Source organism: Chrysemys picta, chromosome 1, assembly GCF_011386835.1.
Source record: "Chrysemys picta bellii isolate R12L10 chromosome 1, ASM1138683v2, whole genome shotgun sequence".
Classification (NCBI taxonomy): Eukaryota; Metazoa; Chordata; order Testudines; family Emydidae; genus Chrysemys; species Chrysemys picta.
Window position 1 is genome coordinate 102,041,243 of NC_088791.1, and position 13,231 is coordinate 102,054,473.

General features: G+C 47.4%; 1 protein-coding gene across 7 annotated transcripts in view; it reads right to left on the reverse strand.

The window, feature by feature from the left end:
* The window catches only part of PARPBP (PARP1 binding protein), a 95,493-nt gene that overhangs the window by 76,316 nt on the left and 5,946 nt on the right, over positions 1-13,231 (reverse strand). For all 7 annotated transcript variants that reach the window (XR_010592171.1, XM_042851520.2, XM_005303694.4 and 4 more), the window contains exon 3: positions 5,445-5,675. Coding sequence is in view for 6 of the 7 variants with exons in the window: in XM_042851520.2 (XP_042707454.2) it covers positions 5,445-5,675 (231 nt within the window). In the remaining variant the exon portion in view is untranslated. The remainder of the gene's footprint in view (positions 1-5,444; positions 5,676-13,231) is intronic.

Genomic DNA, 13,231 nt, shown 5'->3' on the forward strand with positions numbered 1-13,231 from the left:
GGAACAGGTAACTGTCCTTTCTTCAAGTGATTGCTCATGTGTATTCCACAGTAGGTGATTCCAAGCAATATCTGTTGGAGGTGGGTAGGAGTTCACGATAGTTCGGGACGAAGTACCGCCCTGCCGAACCCGGCGTCATCCCTAGACTGGGAGACGATCGCATAATGCAAAGTAAATGTGTGAACTGAAGCCCAAGTGGCCGCCCTACAAATGTCCTGGATAGGGACATGGGCTATGTAGGCAGCTGAGGAGGCTTGAGCCCTCATTGAGTGCGCCCTAATGATTGGTGGCGGGGGGGCCCCCTGCCAGATCATAGCACGTGCGTATGCACGAAGTGATCCAGCAGGAAAGCTGTTGGGCAGAGATAGGCTGCCCTTTTACCCACTCGGCTGAGGCAATAAAGAGTTGCGAGGATTTCCGGAACGGCTTAGTCCGATCCAGATAAAAAGCCAGTGCCCCACGCACATCGAGGGAGTGGAGACAGCGTTCCTCGTTAGAAGAATGGGGCTTAGGACAAAGCACGGGAAGAAAGATGCTCTGTTCCATATGGAAGGTGGAGACCACCTTCGGGAGGAATGTTGGAATGTAGGCGGAGCCGGACTTTATCCCTGTGGAAGACCACGTAAGGGGGTTCCGAGGTTAAGGCCCTAAGTTCCGAGACACGTCGGGCCGACGTGATCACTACAAGGAAGGCCACCTTCCAAGAGCGGTGAGACCAGGAACACGTGGCCAGGGGCTTAAAGGGGGCCCCCCCCATGAGTCGGGACAAGACCAGGTTGAGGTCCCATTGCAGCATGGGGGTCTAGCATATGGGAATGAACGGTCGAGGCCCTTCAGGAAACGGGAGGTCATCGAGCGGGAGAAGACCGAGTACCCTTGCACCGGCGGGTGGAAGGCTGATATGGCCATCAGGTGCACCCTGACTGAGGCAGGTGCCAGTCCTTGGGCCCTAAGGGATAAGAGGTAGTCCAGGATAAGCTGGAGAGGTGCGGCGGAGGGGGGAGACTCCCCACTCACTCACCCCCTGGTGAACCTGGACCACTTTGCCACGTACATCCGACACATGGACGGCTTCCTGCTTTCCAGGAGGACTTGCCTTACCTGCTCCAAACACCTGTTCTCCTCGTTTAGCCACGGAGCAGCCACGCTGCGAGGTGGAGCGCGGCCAGACTGGGATGGAGGAGGAGCCCCATGTCCTGGGAGAGGAGGTCCGGGAGGAGCGACAGCACCCTCGGGGGGGGGGGCACCAAGAGGCATACGAGAGGCCTGTACCAGTGTTGACGGGCCCACGCTGGGGCTATGAGAAAGACTCTCGCCTTGTCCGCTTTCACCTTCTGAAGGACCTTGGCGATGAGGGGGAACGGGGGAGAGGTGTAGAGGAGCTGGCCCGACCACCATAGGAGGAACGCATCGGAGATTGTGCCCTTTCCCACCCCTTCCCTCGAGCAGAACTGGGGGCAACGCCGGTTCTGGCAGGTTGTGAACAGGTCAATCTGGGGAACTCCCCACTCTTGGAAGAGCCAGTGAGCAGCCTCTGAATGGAGCGACCACTTGTACTGGGGGGAGAAGACCCTGCTGAGGCAGTCCACTTGCGTATTGTGGATGCCTGGGAGGTGGGCCACCCTCAGGGGGATATCGTGGGCTATACAGAACTCCCATAGGTTCAGGGCTTCCCGGCAGAGGGCTAGAGAGCGAGTCCCATCTTCCCTGTTGATGTAGTACATGGCGGCGGTGTTGTCCGTGAGGACCCTGACCACCCTGCCGCAGAAGTGTGAGGAAAGCCACACACGTGAACCACACCGCCCTGAGCTCTTTGACATTTATGTGAAGGGACAAGTCCTGAGTTGACCACATTCCCTGGGTCTGCACGTTCCCTATGTGAGCTCCCCAGCCGAGGTCTGAAGCATCGGACACCAGGTCTATGGACAGGCTGGCATCTCGGAAGGGAACTCCTTGCAGCATATTGCTCGGGCAAGACCACCACTGAAGGGAACCCAGTATCGGGGACGGAACCGTGAGCACCTTGTTTAGGCCGTCCCGAGCTTGGGAGAATTGGGAGGCTAGCCAGATCTGGAGGGGCCTCATTCAGAGTCTGGCATGGCGGACCACGTATGTACATGCCGCCATGTACCCCAGAATTCGAAGGCACGCCCTCGCCATGGTCACCGGAAAAGCCGTGACTGAGGCGATGAGATCCCTTAGGGTCTCAAACCTGTCCGGGGGAGAGAGGCTGTGGCCCTCGAGGAGTCCAGCAGGGCCCCAATGAACTCTATGCGCTGAACGGGAACTAATGTTGATTTGGTCTCGTTCACCACTAGGCCGAGACCGGCGCATGACGATAGGAGCAGCTCCACGTGGGTCTTTACCTCGGAGCAGGACTCCCCCTTGAGGAGCCAGTCGTCCAGGTAAGGAAAGATCTGTACCCCCTATTGCCTGAGATAAGCTGCTACCACAGCCATACATTTCGTAAAAAGCCTGGGTGCCGTGGAGAGGCCAAACGGGAGGTCACCAACGAACGCTCAGTGCCCCGGGAATGGTGCCTATGACGTCGTCTCCCTTGGGACCTGGACCTCGACGTCAAGGAACGGTACCTGCCTGAAGAACTACTTCGGTACCAGTGACGGTGACGCGAGGTCCGGCACCCTAGTGCTGAGGCATCCCGGGAGGAGTCTCGAGCACAACGTCTAGCTGATCGGGAACTGGAACGGGAACGACGATGTCTATCCCATCGAGAGCGGCTGCAGTATCCACATCGTGCAGACAAGCGCTCCCGGTGCCTCCCTCGGTGCCTAAGCTCGCTGGCAGGCGGCGTCGAGGGTCTCCACAACTCCCGTCCTGACGGCGACCCGGATGGTCTGGCCGGCGTCGAGAGTGGGCAGGAGACGCAAGACAAGCGACCACTGCGTGCCGAGCGATGTGAGAAGCGATCCTCAGAGTGGGAACTGCAGCTGGCTGGAGAGGTCTGGTGGGCATCCAATGGAGGCTTGCCACGAGACCTGGGGCCCGTGCTCAGCTGTGTGCTCGGGACTGGCAGGCTCATAATGTCCTTCGCAGTCTGCATCGCCTCCAGCGTTGACGGCATCCATACCAAAGGGGATGCATGGGCCGACATGCCAGGCTGCTCCACTCCACACGAATCAGAGCCCAGGGGGGACTGAGGGCTGCCCAACGCGGGACCAGCCTCTCCCTTTTCCTTGTCACAGCGCCGCTGCGAGGCCGGGTCCTTCCCTTGCTTTTTGGGGAGAGAGCAGCACGGACTAGTCGAAGGGGCCTCGCTGCGCACCGACGACGCGGCGGCCGGCGCCGAGTCCGAACGGGGTGCCGGCATTGCAGCCAGCGCCGACTCCATCAGGAGAGCTCGAAGTCTAATGTCTCTCTCCTTCTTGGTCCTTGGCTTGAATGACCTGCAGATCTTGCAATGGTCGCTAATGTGAGTCTCACCCAGGCAGCGGAGACACTCACTCCTAGGCATACAACGGCAACAGGAGTCGCATGACTTGAAGCCTGGGGCACGCCCCGAGCCCACTCTAACAACTGAAGAAACAATCCACGAACGATACCACTAAGGTCGAGAAGAGAAGGCTGCAGCAGAGCTGAAGCACAAAGTTCCGACTACCTTCACTGGCGGCAAGAAGGAACGGAGGGTGGGGGGAGCCCGTAGTTCCCCTTATAGCGCGATATACAGGTGCCACTGCAGTGGCACCTGTATGTGCTCCCCCAGTACGGATACTGCTAAGGGAAAAACTTCCAGCACCAGTGCACGTGGCGAGCACGCCTACCTACTGTGGAATATACATGAGCAATCACTCGAAGAAGAACTAAAATTTAGGAAGAAAAAAATAGTATTTGGTGACATTTCTATAGTTGACAGACATGGCAGAAAAAATAGAACATGAACGACTTACCATCACTTATCTCACTCAAACTGGGCCCTAAAGATGGATGATGCGGTCTCAAATCAATCATCTGTTCAGTTCATTATTACTAGTAGCCTTTTACTTTTATCTTCTCATGCTTTATAAAATTTAGGGTTTGGAACAAATAAAGTAACTGTAGTTAACCAAAACTGCCTTTCACTAACTTATCTAAATTGATTAGTGCATAGAAATTGATCTGCTGGCGGGCCCAATCCTGGGCTAGGAGGATGACCCTCGACCTGTCCGCCTTTACTTTCTGCAGGACCACTGTTCATGAATGCAAAGAGCATTGACCTCTTTGTTCCCTGAGTGATGGATAACCAAAATGTCTTTTTGCTTCTCCTCATATCCTCAAAGTTTATTGTCTGTGTCACCAGAGTCAGGATGAACCCCTGGAGTTCAGATTCCAGTATCTTCCCATACTGAATTCACATCCTCATGTTAATTTGTTCCTCCCGTGTATCGAGGATGCAAATGAACCGCCTATTCTCTCTTCCATCACCATGCTCAATTTTTATTGGAGATAGTTATCTTCCTATCCTCCCGCTTTTATGGAAGAAAACCTGTTTCTCCCTTTGTCTCGTTGCAGAATTTAAAGCATAACAGTAAAAGTGTCTAATTCCTTATACGGTATTAATGCATACATTTCATAATAATATTAATGACTAATATGTCACCAGCTTTCACTTGATATCTTACACAACATTCTTTATAGATAAATATTGTGACAAAAATGTGTTAGGTGTAATGAGTTTGTCAGGCTTGACAGGAGTAGCTGTTACGTGACATTGAACCCTTTAGCAATGAGCATTGAGGGGCTCTTAGGGTCACACCCATCCACTCTCAGAGATAATGGTGACTAAGATGATAATGAGGTTGACTAGAAGTCACCAGAGCTATTACATTTAAATGATACCTGTATCAATTACTAGATTTTGCAATACCCTTTAGATTGTTGTTGTGATGCTTTGAGGTCACAAAGAAATCCAATTTTATGTCTTGAAATAATACATAGAGTCATTAAATTAACAGGAACAAAAGCAAATATTTAAAAGTGGTCTTTTTAATGTGTTTATGGCAGCATTGTTTATCCCGTTCCTATGATAACAGCACCACTTGACAACTCCACATCATATCTCATCTTAAAGTAGACATAATAAGCTTTCAAATGGTATATGATGTGCATGTTTGTAGAGAGGGTACATTAAATCAACCAAATTGGTGGTGTCTGCCACTCACCTATTACATTTCAGTCAGGTGAGTTTTCTGCCCCCCAAAGACTACCTGACCCTTAGAAGGACTGTGGTTTCCATGAGACAGGAGGGTAGGGAGAAATGTTTAAATCACAAAAGTTTACTCTTTAAAAACAATTTAGCAATTACAAAACTAAACTTTCTTCCCCACAGAAAAACTAAGCAATGGGTATGAACAATTCATGGCTTCTGAATAGATCTTAATATTATTGCATTTCTGAACTGGAGTTAACCATATTGGTACACAATTTCAAACATAAAGAGACATACTTACAGGGGACATCTCTTCAATTTCAGATTCAGGTATTAATGTATGACACTTCTGGCAGATATCAATTAGATCTAACATATTACTCCTCTTTAAGAAAGAGTCATAAGCTTTTTTGATATCAGCATAATTTTCAGGTGCTTCCATATTCTCACATGTCAATCCCAGTTTATCATGTAGCAAGTATTTCCAGGTTTCCACCACATCACTAAAAGATACTGTGAAATCTCCATGAAGCTAATATAAAAATGAGAAAAGTAAAAGAAAAGCATTATGCTTTGCTGGTAGTGTAGATATCAAAAACTTTAATAAAACAACATTCATATATCTTTTAATACACTCTGTACGATGAAGTATTTTAATGCTGATTCATTTATATTAAACCCAAGGAAAAAATGTTACTTGTAACTAGAGGTCTTGAACTGTATTGACTATGCAGTTCAACAGTCTTAGAGACTAATAGGTTGCATATTCTAATTCTTAAGATGGTAACAATGGTTCCTTCTGGTTTTAAAATCTATAGATCTTTAAAGACCTATGCACATGCAAAACTGTATTTATGGACAGATATGGATTAAGGTTTCCTGCAGCCCTGGGTCAGAGCAAGTGGGGGGCCCCTCCAAACCCCTTTATGCCTGCGGTCCCACCCCATTCTGCTCCTTCTGCCTGTGGCCCCACCCCAGCCTCACCCCATTCTGCCCCTTCCTCCATGGTCCCACCCCTATTGAAGTCTCTAAACCACAGGATTTGGGGACTTCAACAGCAGAGTCAAGGGAAAGGGTTGGGACAGCTTTGTGGCCTGCGTCATGCGGGAGGTCAGACTAGATGATCATAATGGTCCCTTCTGACCTTAAAGTCTATGAGTCTATTCCACCCACATTCCCAACCACCCACTCCAGCCCCGCAATCCATTTGCTTCTTTCTGCCCACCCACACTATGGCCCCAAGACTAAAGAAGCTTTGCTCCCCTGCCACAGCCCCAGGGCCACAGTGAGAAGTGAACTCCCACAGTCCTGAGGCAGCAAGCAAGAACTCCTCCAATCCCAGGGCCACAGTGGAAGTCCCAGTGTTGGGGCTTCCCCCGCCCCGCCAGGGGCTTCTGCTGGGGAGCAGGGGCTTCTGCTGCCCCACAGCAGATGTCTGCTGGGGACAGGGTGCCAATTTTTCCAGGGCCCCCCAGGCCTGGGCCCCATTGGCCCACTGGATAATCCGCCACGGTTTATGAGAGTAGTCTGATCGACTTCAACAGGAGTATTCACATGCAGAAAGTTCAGCATGTGCTTAAGTGCTTGTAGTATAAGTTTGCAGCAAGAAGGCCATGTGCATTCCAGAAGTAGGAATCTGCACTGACAGTTTTTGGAGGAAACTCCTACCTTTAAAATATGCATTAACAGAATACTTGAAACAAAGTACCCTGTGTGAGAAGGAGCATGGATGTCCAAAAAGGTAAACTATTTTTATTTTTCTATAATGTAATTAATACTCCAAGTCTTCATTGTGAAGCTGCTAGGGCTACTACACCCACATACCCAAACAAACCAACAAAAGCAATAAAATGAAAATTTCAGCCACCTGTGACAGGGTATACACACCCTACATGGGCAACCAGTGGTTAAGAACTGCTCTAGGCTCAGCCAGCCACACCCACCACACCTGTAGGAAATGCTTCAACTGAAGGAGGAGTTAAAAGGCAGGGGAGCAGCTCATTTGATGGCAGTCCAAGGAGGAGAGCAGACCCGCAACTCCAGCAGTGAGCTGAGGGAAAGGCAGAATCTCTCCCCATGAGAGCTGCCCAAAAGGTCTCTCCATGAGGGAAGGGAGGACCTGCTACAGTCCAAGAGGGAAGCATTCCCCTCTCCTTCCCGTATGGGCTCCAAGTTTTGTTAATTTGCCTTTACTTTGTTTGGGCTACCCCAGCAGGGGAATGCCCTAGGACTGATCTGGCCTAGGAGAGTGGGCCACACTGCAGGAGGAGGCAGTTGCTGCCCGAGAGAGGAAAAGTTAAAAAAAAAATAGCAATCTTTAGTCTTGAGAGAAGACTGTGGGGCCTGATAAATCTTCAAATAAGTTAAGGGCTATAATAATGACAGTGATCAATTGTTCTTTATGTAGTTCTTGAGAACACCGAAGAACAAGCGAGGTGCTGTGGTTCTCTGCTTACAAGAGGCCATTCCAGCTCTGCTGAGCCTGGGCCCCAAAAAGACTATTTATGTGGACTGGGATAGCCCAGGAATCCTCCATGGATATCTCTAGGAAACTTTCATGGAGGTACTCTTCAATCCTTTGCAGAAGGTTTCTGGGCAGGGCAGTCTTATTTCTTTCACCATGGTAGGACACTTTCCCGGGCAACTCCTGAATTAATTCTGCTGACATCATCGCAGGACACAGCATAGCAGCATAAGGCCCGGCTCTATACCCAGACGCTTGCAGCATCTCCTTCCTTTCCACCTCTGTTACCCTCAGGAGACTGATATCACATAGGGTCGCCTAGGAGAAACGGGGGAAGTTCTCATTAAAGGTGCTCTTACATGGGGAAAAAAGGGCATGTAGACCCACCCTGGCCCCCACATTCCAGATCACCAAACATGCAGCCACTAATGTGCCTTTACTGTGCTCAGCATGTGGTGGCAAGTAGTTTAAAGTGGCTGATAGAGGACTGAGGTCCCATATGAGAGATTCCACAATTTGGGAGTGAAAAACGTTCCCCTCCGCCCCATTCGTAAACAGCTTCCCGTGGTGCTATGGGGGAGGGCCATTGTTTGACTAGCTACTTGTACTCCCAACATAAGCCTGCCATAAACTTAATTAAAAGTACGATCATCAATGACCCGCAGGTGGCACACTCACCGTGGCTCGAGCAGCAAAACGGCATAGTGAACAGTTACGGATTCCAATTATGTTATGGCGGTTTTTTGTTTGTTTGTTTTTTTTAAAACAGCCTTGCTATGGAAACAATTTTATTCATGTACAATGGCTCCTTTATTTTTTCCCCTGACAGCTGGAAATGTGTCCTTTGGCATGTCATCAACACCTGAAAGCAGTGTAATTAGAAGGAGAAAGAACGCGGGAGGACATATTCACAGAGATAATGAATGCCTCCAGGAAGGCTGACACAGAGATAGGCGTGGAGGATTTCACTGTCCAAGAAGTTAGACATGGACATGGAAAGCAGGAAAGCTTCCAGTGAGTGAGAGTGTGCAGCGCAGGATGAGATGCTTTGGATTATGAGGGACCAAGCAGACATGTTGAGGCATCTGGTTGAATTGCAGGAACAGAAGCAGGAGGGTAGAGTCCCTCTGCAGATCCTGGTGGACAGACAGACAGCATTGCCTGGTGCAGAATCACCCTCCCCCAAGCGTTCCACGAGGCGTGGGCAAAAAGTCCATTATCCCTTTCACTTACCTCGAGGAGGGGGGAAAGTACAAGGAACAGAAGGCACCCATTCACAGACCTTTGATGGTCTAGAATGTGGTGTTATGTTACACATCTGAAAATGTTTGTCCTGTTCCAACTGTACAACCCCTTTTTCCCCAAGGTTAGCTTTTCTTTCTGTTCTCCCTCTTTATTTATGTTTGTTAAATAAAGTAAATGGATTCAAGAAATAGATGTTCTTTATTGAGTAGAATAAAGAATAAATAGTGGGCTTGGGCAGGGGGTTGGCTTTACAGGGACAGAAATACAAGGCAGGTGAAGATTTGGGAAAGCACAATGTACACAAGCAGCTCACATTACTGTGACTCATTATTAAAACAGCTTTTCAAAGCCTTGCAGATACGCAGCGCCCCTTGCTGTGCACTTATTGCCCTGGTGTCTGGCTACTCAAAAATGGCAACCATGCGATTGTCTCAACTACCCACCCCTGGGGAAAATTTTCCTGCCTCCCCCCTCCGATATTATGGAGCACACAGCAGTCAACTATAACCATGGGGATGTTCTCCTCGCTAAGGTCCAACCTTGTTAGTAGGCTTCTCCAGCACCCTTTCAAATGGCCAAAGGCACATGCAACCACCATTCTGCACTTGCTGAGCCTATAGTTGAACCCTTCCTTACTGCTGTCCAGAGGGCCGGTGTATGGCTTCATGAGCCATACGAGCAAGGGATAGGCTGGGTCCCCCAGGATAACTATAGGCATCTCAACATAGTCAATGTTAATTTTGTGGTCTGGAAAGATTGCAGCTTTTTGAACAGACCAGAGTTACTAAAGATGCGAGTGTTGTGCATCTTTCCTGACCATCCTATGTTGATGTTGGTGAAATGCCCCTTGTGATCCACCAGCGCTTGCACCACTATTAAAAAAAAGTATCCTTTTTGGTTCATGTACTCTCTGGCAAGGTGGTCTGGTGCCAAGATGGGGATATTGCCCCAACCACAATTAGGGAACCCCCTCGCGGCAAAACCATCCACTATGTCCTGCACGTTTCCCAGACTCACTACCCTTCGTAGCAGAAGTCGATTTATGGCCCTGCACACTTGGTGCACAGCAGCTCCAACAGTTGATTTACCTACTCCAAATTGATTCCCCACTGACTTGTATCTGTCTGGGGTTGCAAGCTTCCAAATAGCGATTGCCACTCACTTCTCCACTGTCAGAGCAGCTCTCATTTTTGTGTTGCTGAACTGCAGGGCAGGGGAAAGCTCTGCACAAAGTTCCTGGAAGGTGGCCTTCCACATTTGAAAGTTCTGCGGTCACTGCTCATCATCCCATATCTGCAAAACAATGCTGTCCCACCAGTCAGTGCTTGTTTCACAGGACCAAAAACAGTGCTCAGAGTGCAGCTACTCTGACTGCCAGCAGCAACTGTGAATTATTTTTTTTCAGTGGCTTCCAGCAGGGCTGCTTGCAGGACATCACTATGTTCCAAGCAGTGGGTCCTACTTCACCTCTGGAAATACTGCAGGAGAAGGCGCAAGGTGTTTGAGATGCTCACAACAAGAGTGCACAACTGAGTAGGCTCCATGCTTCTGGGGTTATGGTGTACGCACAGCAGTTTTAAGGCGCGAAAACCAGTGGGTTGTTTGCTGTTGATATGAGGGAGGGAGCACAATGCATCATGGGATGCCAACACAATGTTCCCATTCTCCCCTGCGACAATGTTTTGGTCCAATGAGGCATTGCACAAGCTTCTCAAAATACACTGCGGCAAGTTGTCCTTTGGGAAAGCTACCCACGATGCACTGCTTTGTGCATCAATGCAGGCACATTGAGACAATGAGCAGGGTGTGGCCACGCACAATCGACTTCATTAATTCAGGGGGCTCGAGGTCAAATTAGATAAAGTTGACTTAATTTTGTAGTGTAGACAAGCCCACAGTATAGTTCCTACTAGACCATCTTCTTTGAACAATGTCTTACTCATATTACATAGGTTACTAAGCCTTTAAATGGCAATCATATTAACATTTTCAATTGCTACGAACCAGCATTAGCTTTAAACCTCTGACCTACTAATAATAGATGTTATTTTCATTTCCTTTGCTTATAACATGCTGTACTGATTAGGATATGTCAGTACTACTGACATGAATGCTATTCTGCAGATTATAAATTAAAATAAGGCATCTTATAGGAAAGATTTCAGAATAGCAGCCGTGTTAGTCTGTATCCGCAAAAAGAACAGGAGTACTTGTGGCACTTTAGAGACTAACAAATTTATTAGAGCATAAGCTTTCGTGGGCTACAGCCCACTTCTTCGGATCCGAAGAAAGCTTATGCTCTAATAAATTTGTTAGTCTCTAAGGTGCCACAAGTACTCCTGTTCTTTATATGAAAGAGTATACATACATTTTCTAAAATATTCCTATTTCAAATTTTCCACGTAAACTCCTTCATAAGGCTAGTCACTGTGAAACCTTTACCCAATTAAAAACAGCAGTAGACAAAGTGTTTTCTCACTTTGTTTTGAAACAAATTCCTTCAAATGTAACTAGTTAAAATAAGACTTCAGTATGATAACTAGCCAAAACTATCTCACTAGATCAAGAGCTTGCAGAGATTAACAGTGTTTATATTTGTGTTGTAAAAACATTTGAAATACAAATAAAAATGCACTTCAGATATTCATTTCCATGATCAGATGCCCACCATGACAGTATATTCTATTATTCATACAACCGATTGAGAGAGTCTGTGGTTTAAAAAGAAAGAAAAAAAAAAAAACAGATAATGTTTTGCTAGGAGCACATGCCAGCTGGCTAATATCTGAAGGAAGTTCAAAAAGTTCAGTGCCTTCATTCTGTGATAGACATCAGGAAGATTGTATTTCACAAGCATAAAACAAGGAAAGCAAGGTTTACACATTTTAAAAGTACTTCAGTTGCACTTTTTACTAGTATGTTATATCACACATACACTCTTTGGACTTTTATTAGAGTCTTTGCTCATTCTAGGATTAAATCTTAATTATTCAGATTTTAGAGGGGTTTTTTTATAAAGAGACTTCACAAGTACTGCAGGTTCTTTCTAGGGCTATCTAGTTAGCCAGGCAACGGCTATTATTGTAAAAGTTGTTTAAGGATGGAAAGAGATGCATGTTACAGCCCTCTCCCTGGCTGAGTCCTCCTAGTAGATGGTCACCATTCTGCTGTATTGGACCCAACCTTTGGATCCCCCAGAGTTTCAAGATAACTGTCTGAGCAGCAGCTGCCAAGTTGTGTTTAACTTGCGCCTCTCAGGCATACCACTGAGATGCTGATTCACTGCCCGGCACCCCTCCTTGGCACGAAGACTGCAAAATCCCAACTTCTATCTACCCTCAGACCCATCCTGAACTTCCCAAGCCAACCCAGTAGTTTATGCATTCTCTCAGTCTAGCCCCACAGGCACCCTGGATTATAGTTTAACTTTTTGGGGACCACATGACATTAAAGCAAGGAACACACGTTCCTTTGAGGCTTTGCAAACACACACACACACACACACACTTACTTGCACTTTACCCAGAAAGCACAAGAGTTAGAGCTACGCAAAACAAAGCTTCTGAATACTGTCCCCCTGAGACTTTTCACCCCTATTGTGAGTCTCTGGGTTTGGTTCAAGTCCTTAAGGGGGGTGGGGGGAGCAGGTCCCTCCTGCCACCATTCTTTCTGCTGAGAATTCTGGTTCTGGCAATGACATATGCCCTTCAAGCAAGGGGAGCTATCATTTTTAGAAATAGCAACAATTTTTCTTTGGTCCTGTCCTTCTGCTGGGATTTTTCTTCCTGCAACCTTGTATGGGATTGCTTGCAAAGAGTTGTTAGAAGTCAAGAGATCTGCCTCTAACTCTGGGGTAGAGCTAATCAATGTTGAGGACTTGTTGATGGCCATGGTTCAGTTTCCCAGACATCGCCTGTTTTCTGCTACAAAAATGGAAGTTAAATCCACTCTGAAGGTTATAATTAAATGCTATAAAACAGAGGAATTCATATATAGACACAGACATGTTCCCCAAACTGTCACAATGCATGATCTTTGAGCTTCATTAAAACACTGCTTTTTTTATTTATTAGTGTTCAGAATATTTCATACCATTCTAAGTAATTAAGTTATGTACCAATAAAATACAAACATCTAATTAACTACATGTTGTGGGATCACACTTTTTGTTTTGGCCCTCATGGAGATATTTAAAAGAAAAAAAGATGAAACCCCAAACAAGACAAAGTACAGCTCTCCAAGTTCCTTAATGGGGATTGAGCTTACACAGTAGCTCTGAAGTGAGTATAATGCAACAGGATTTACTTCCTTTGCATGAGTTAGGGCACACCAGATCACCCCCACTAACATCTTTTAACTAGGCAGTAAAAAATAATCAA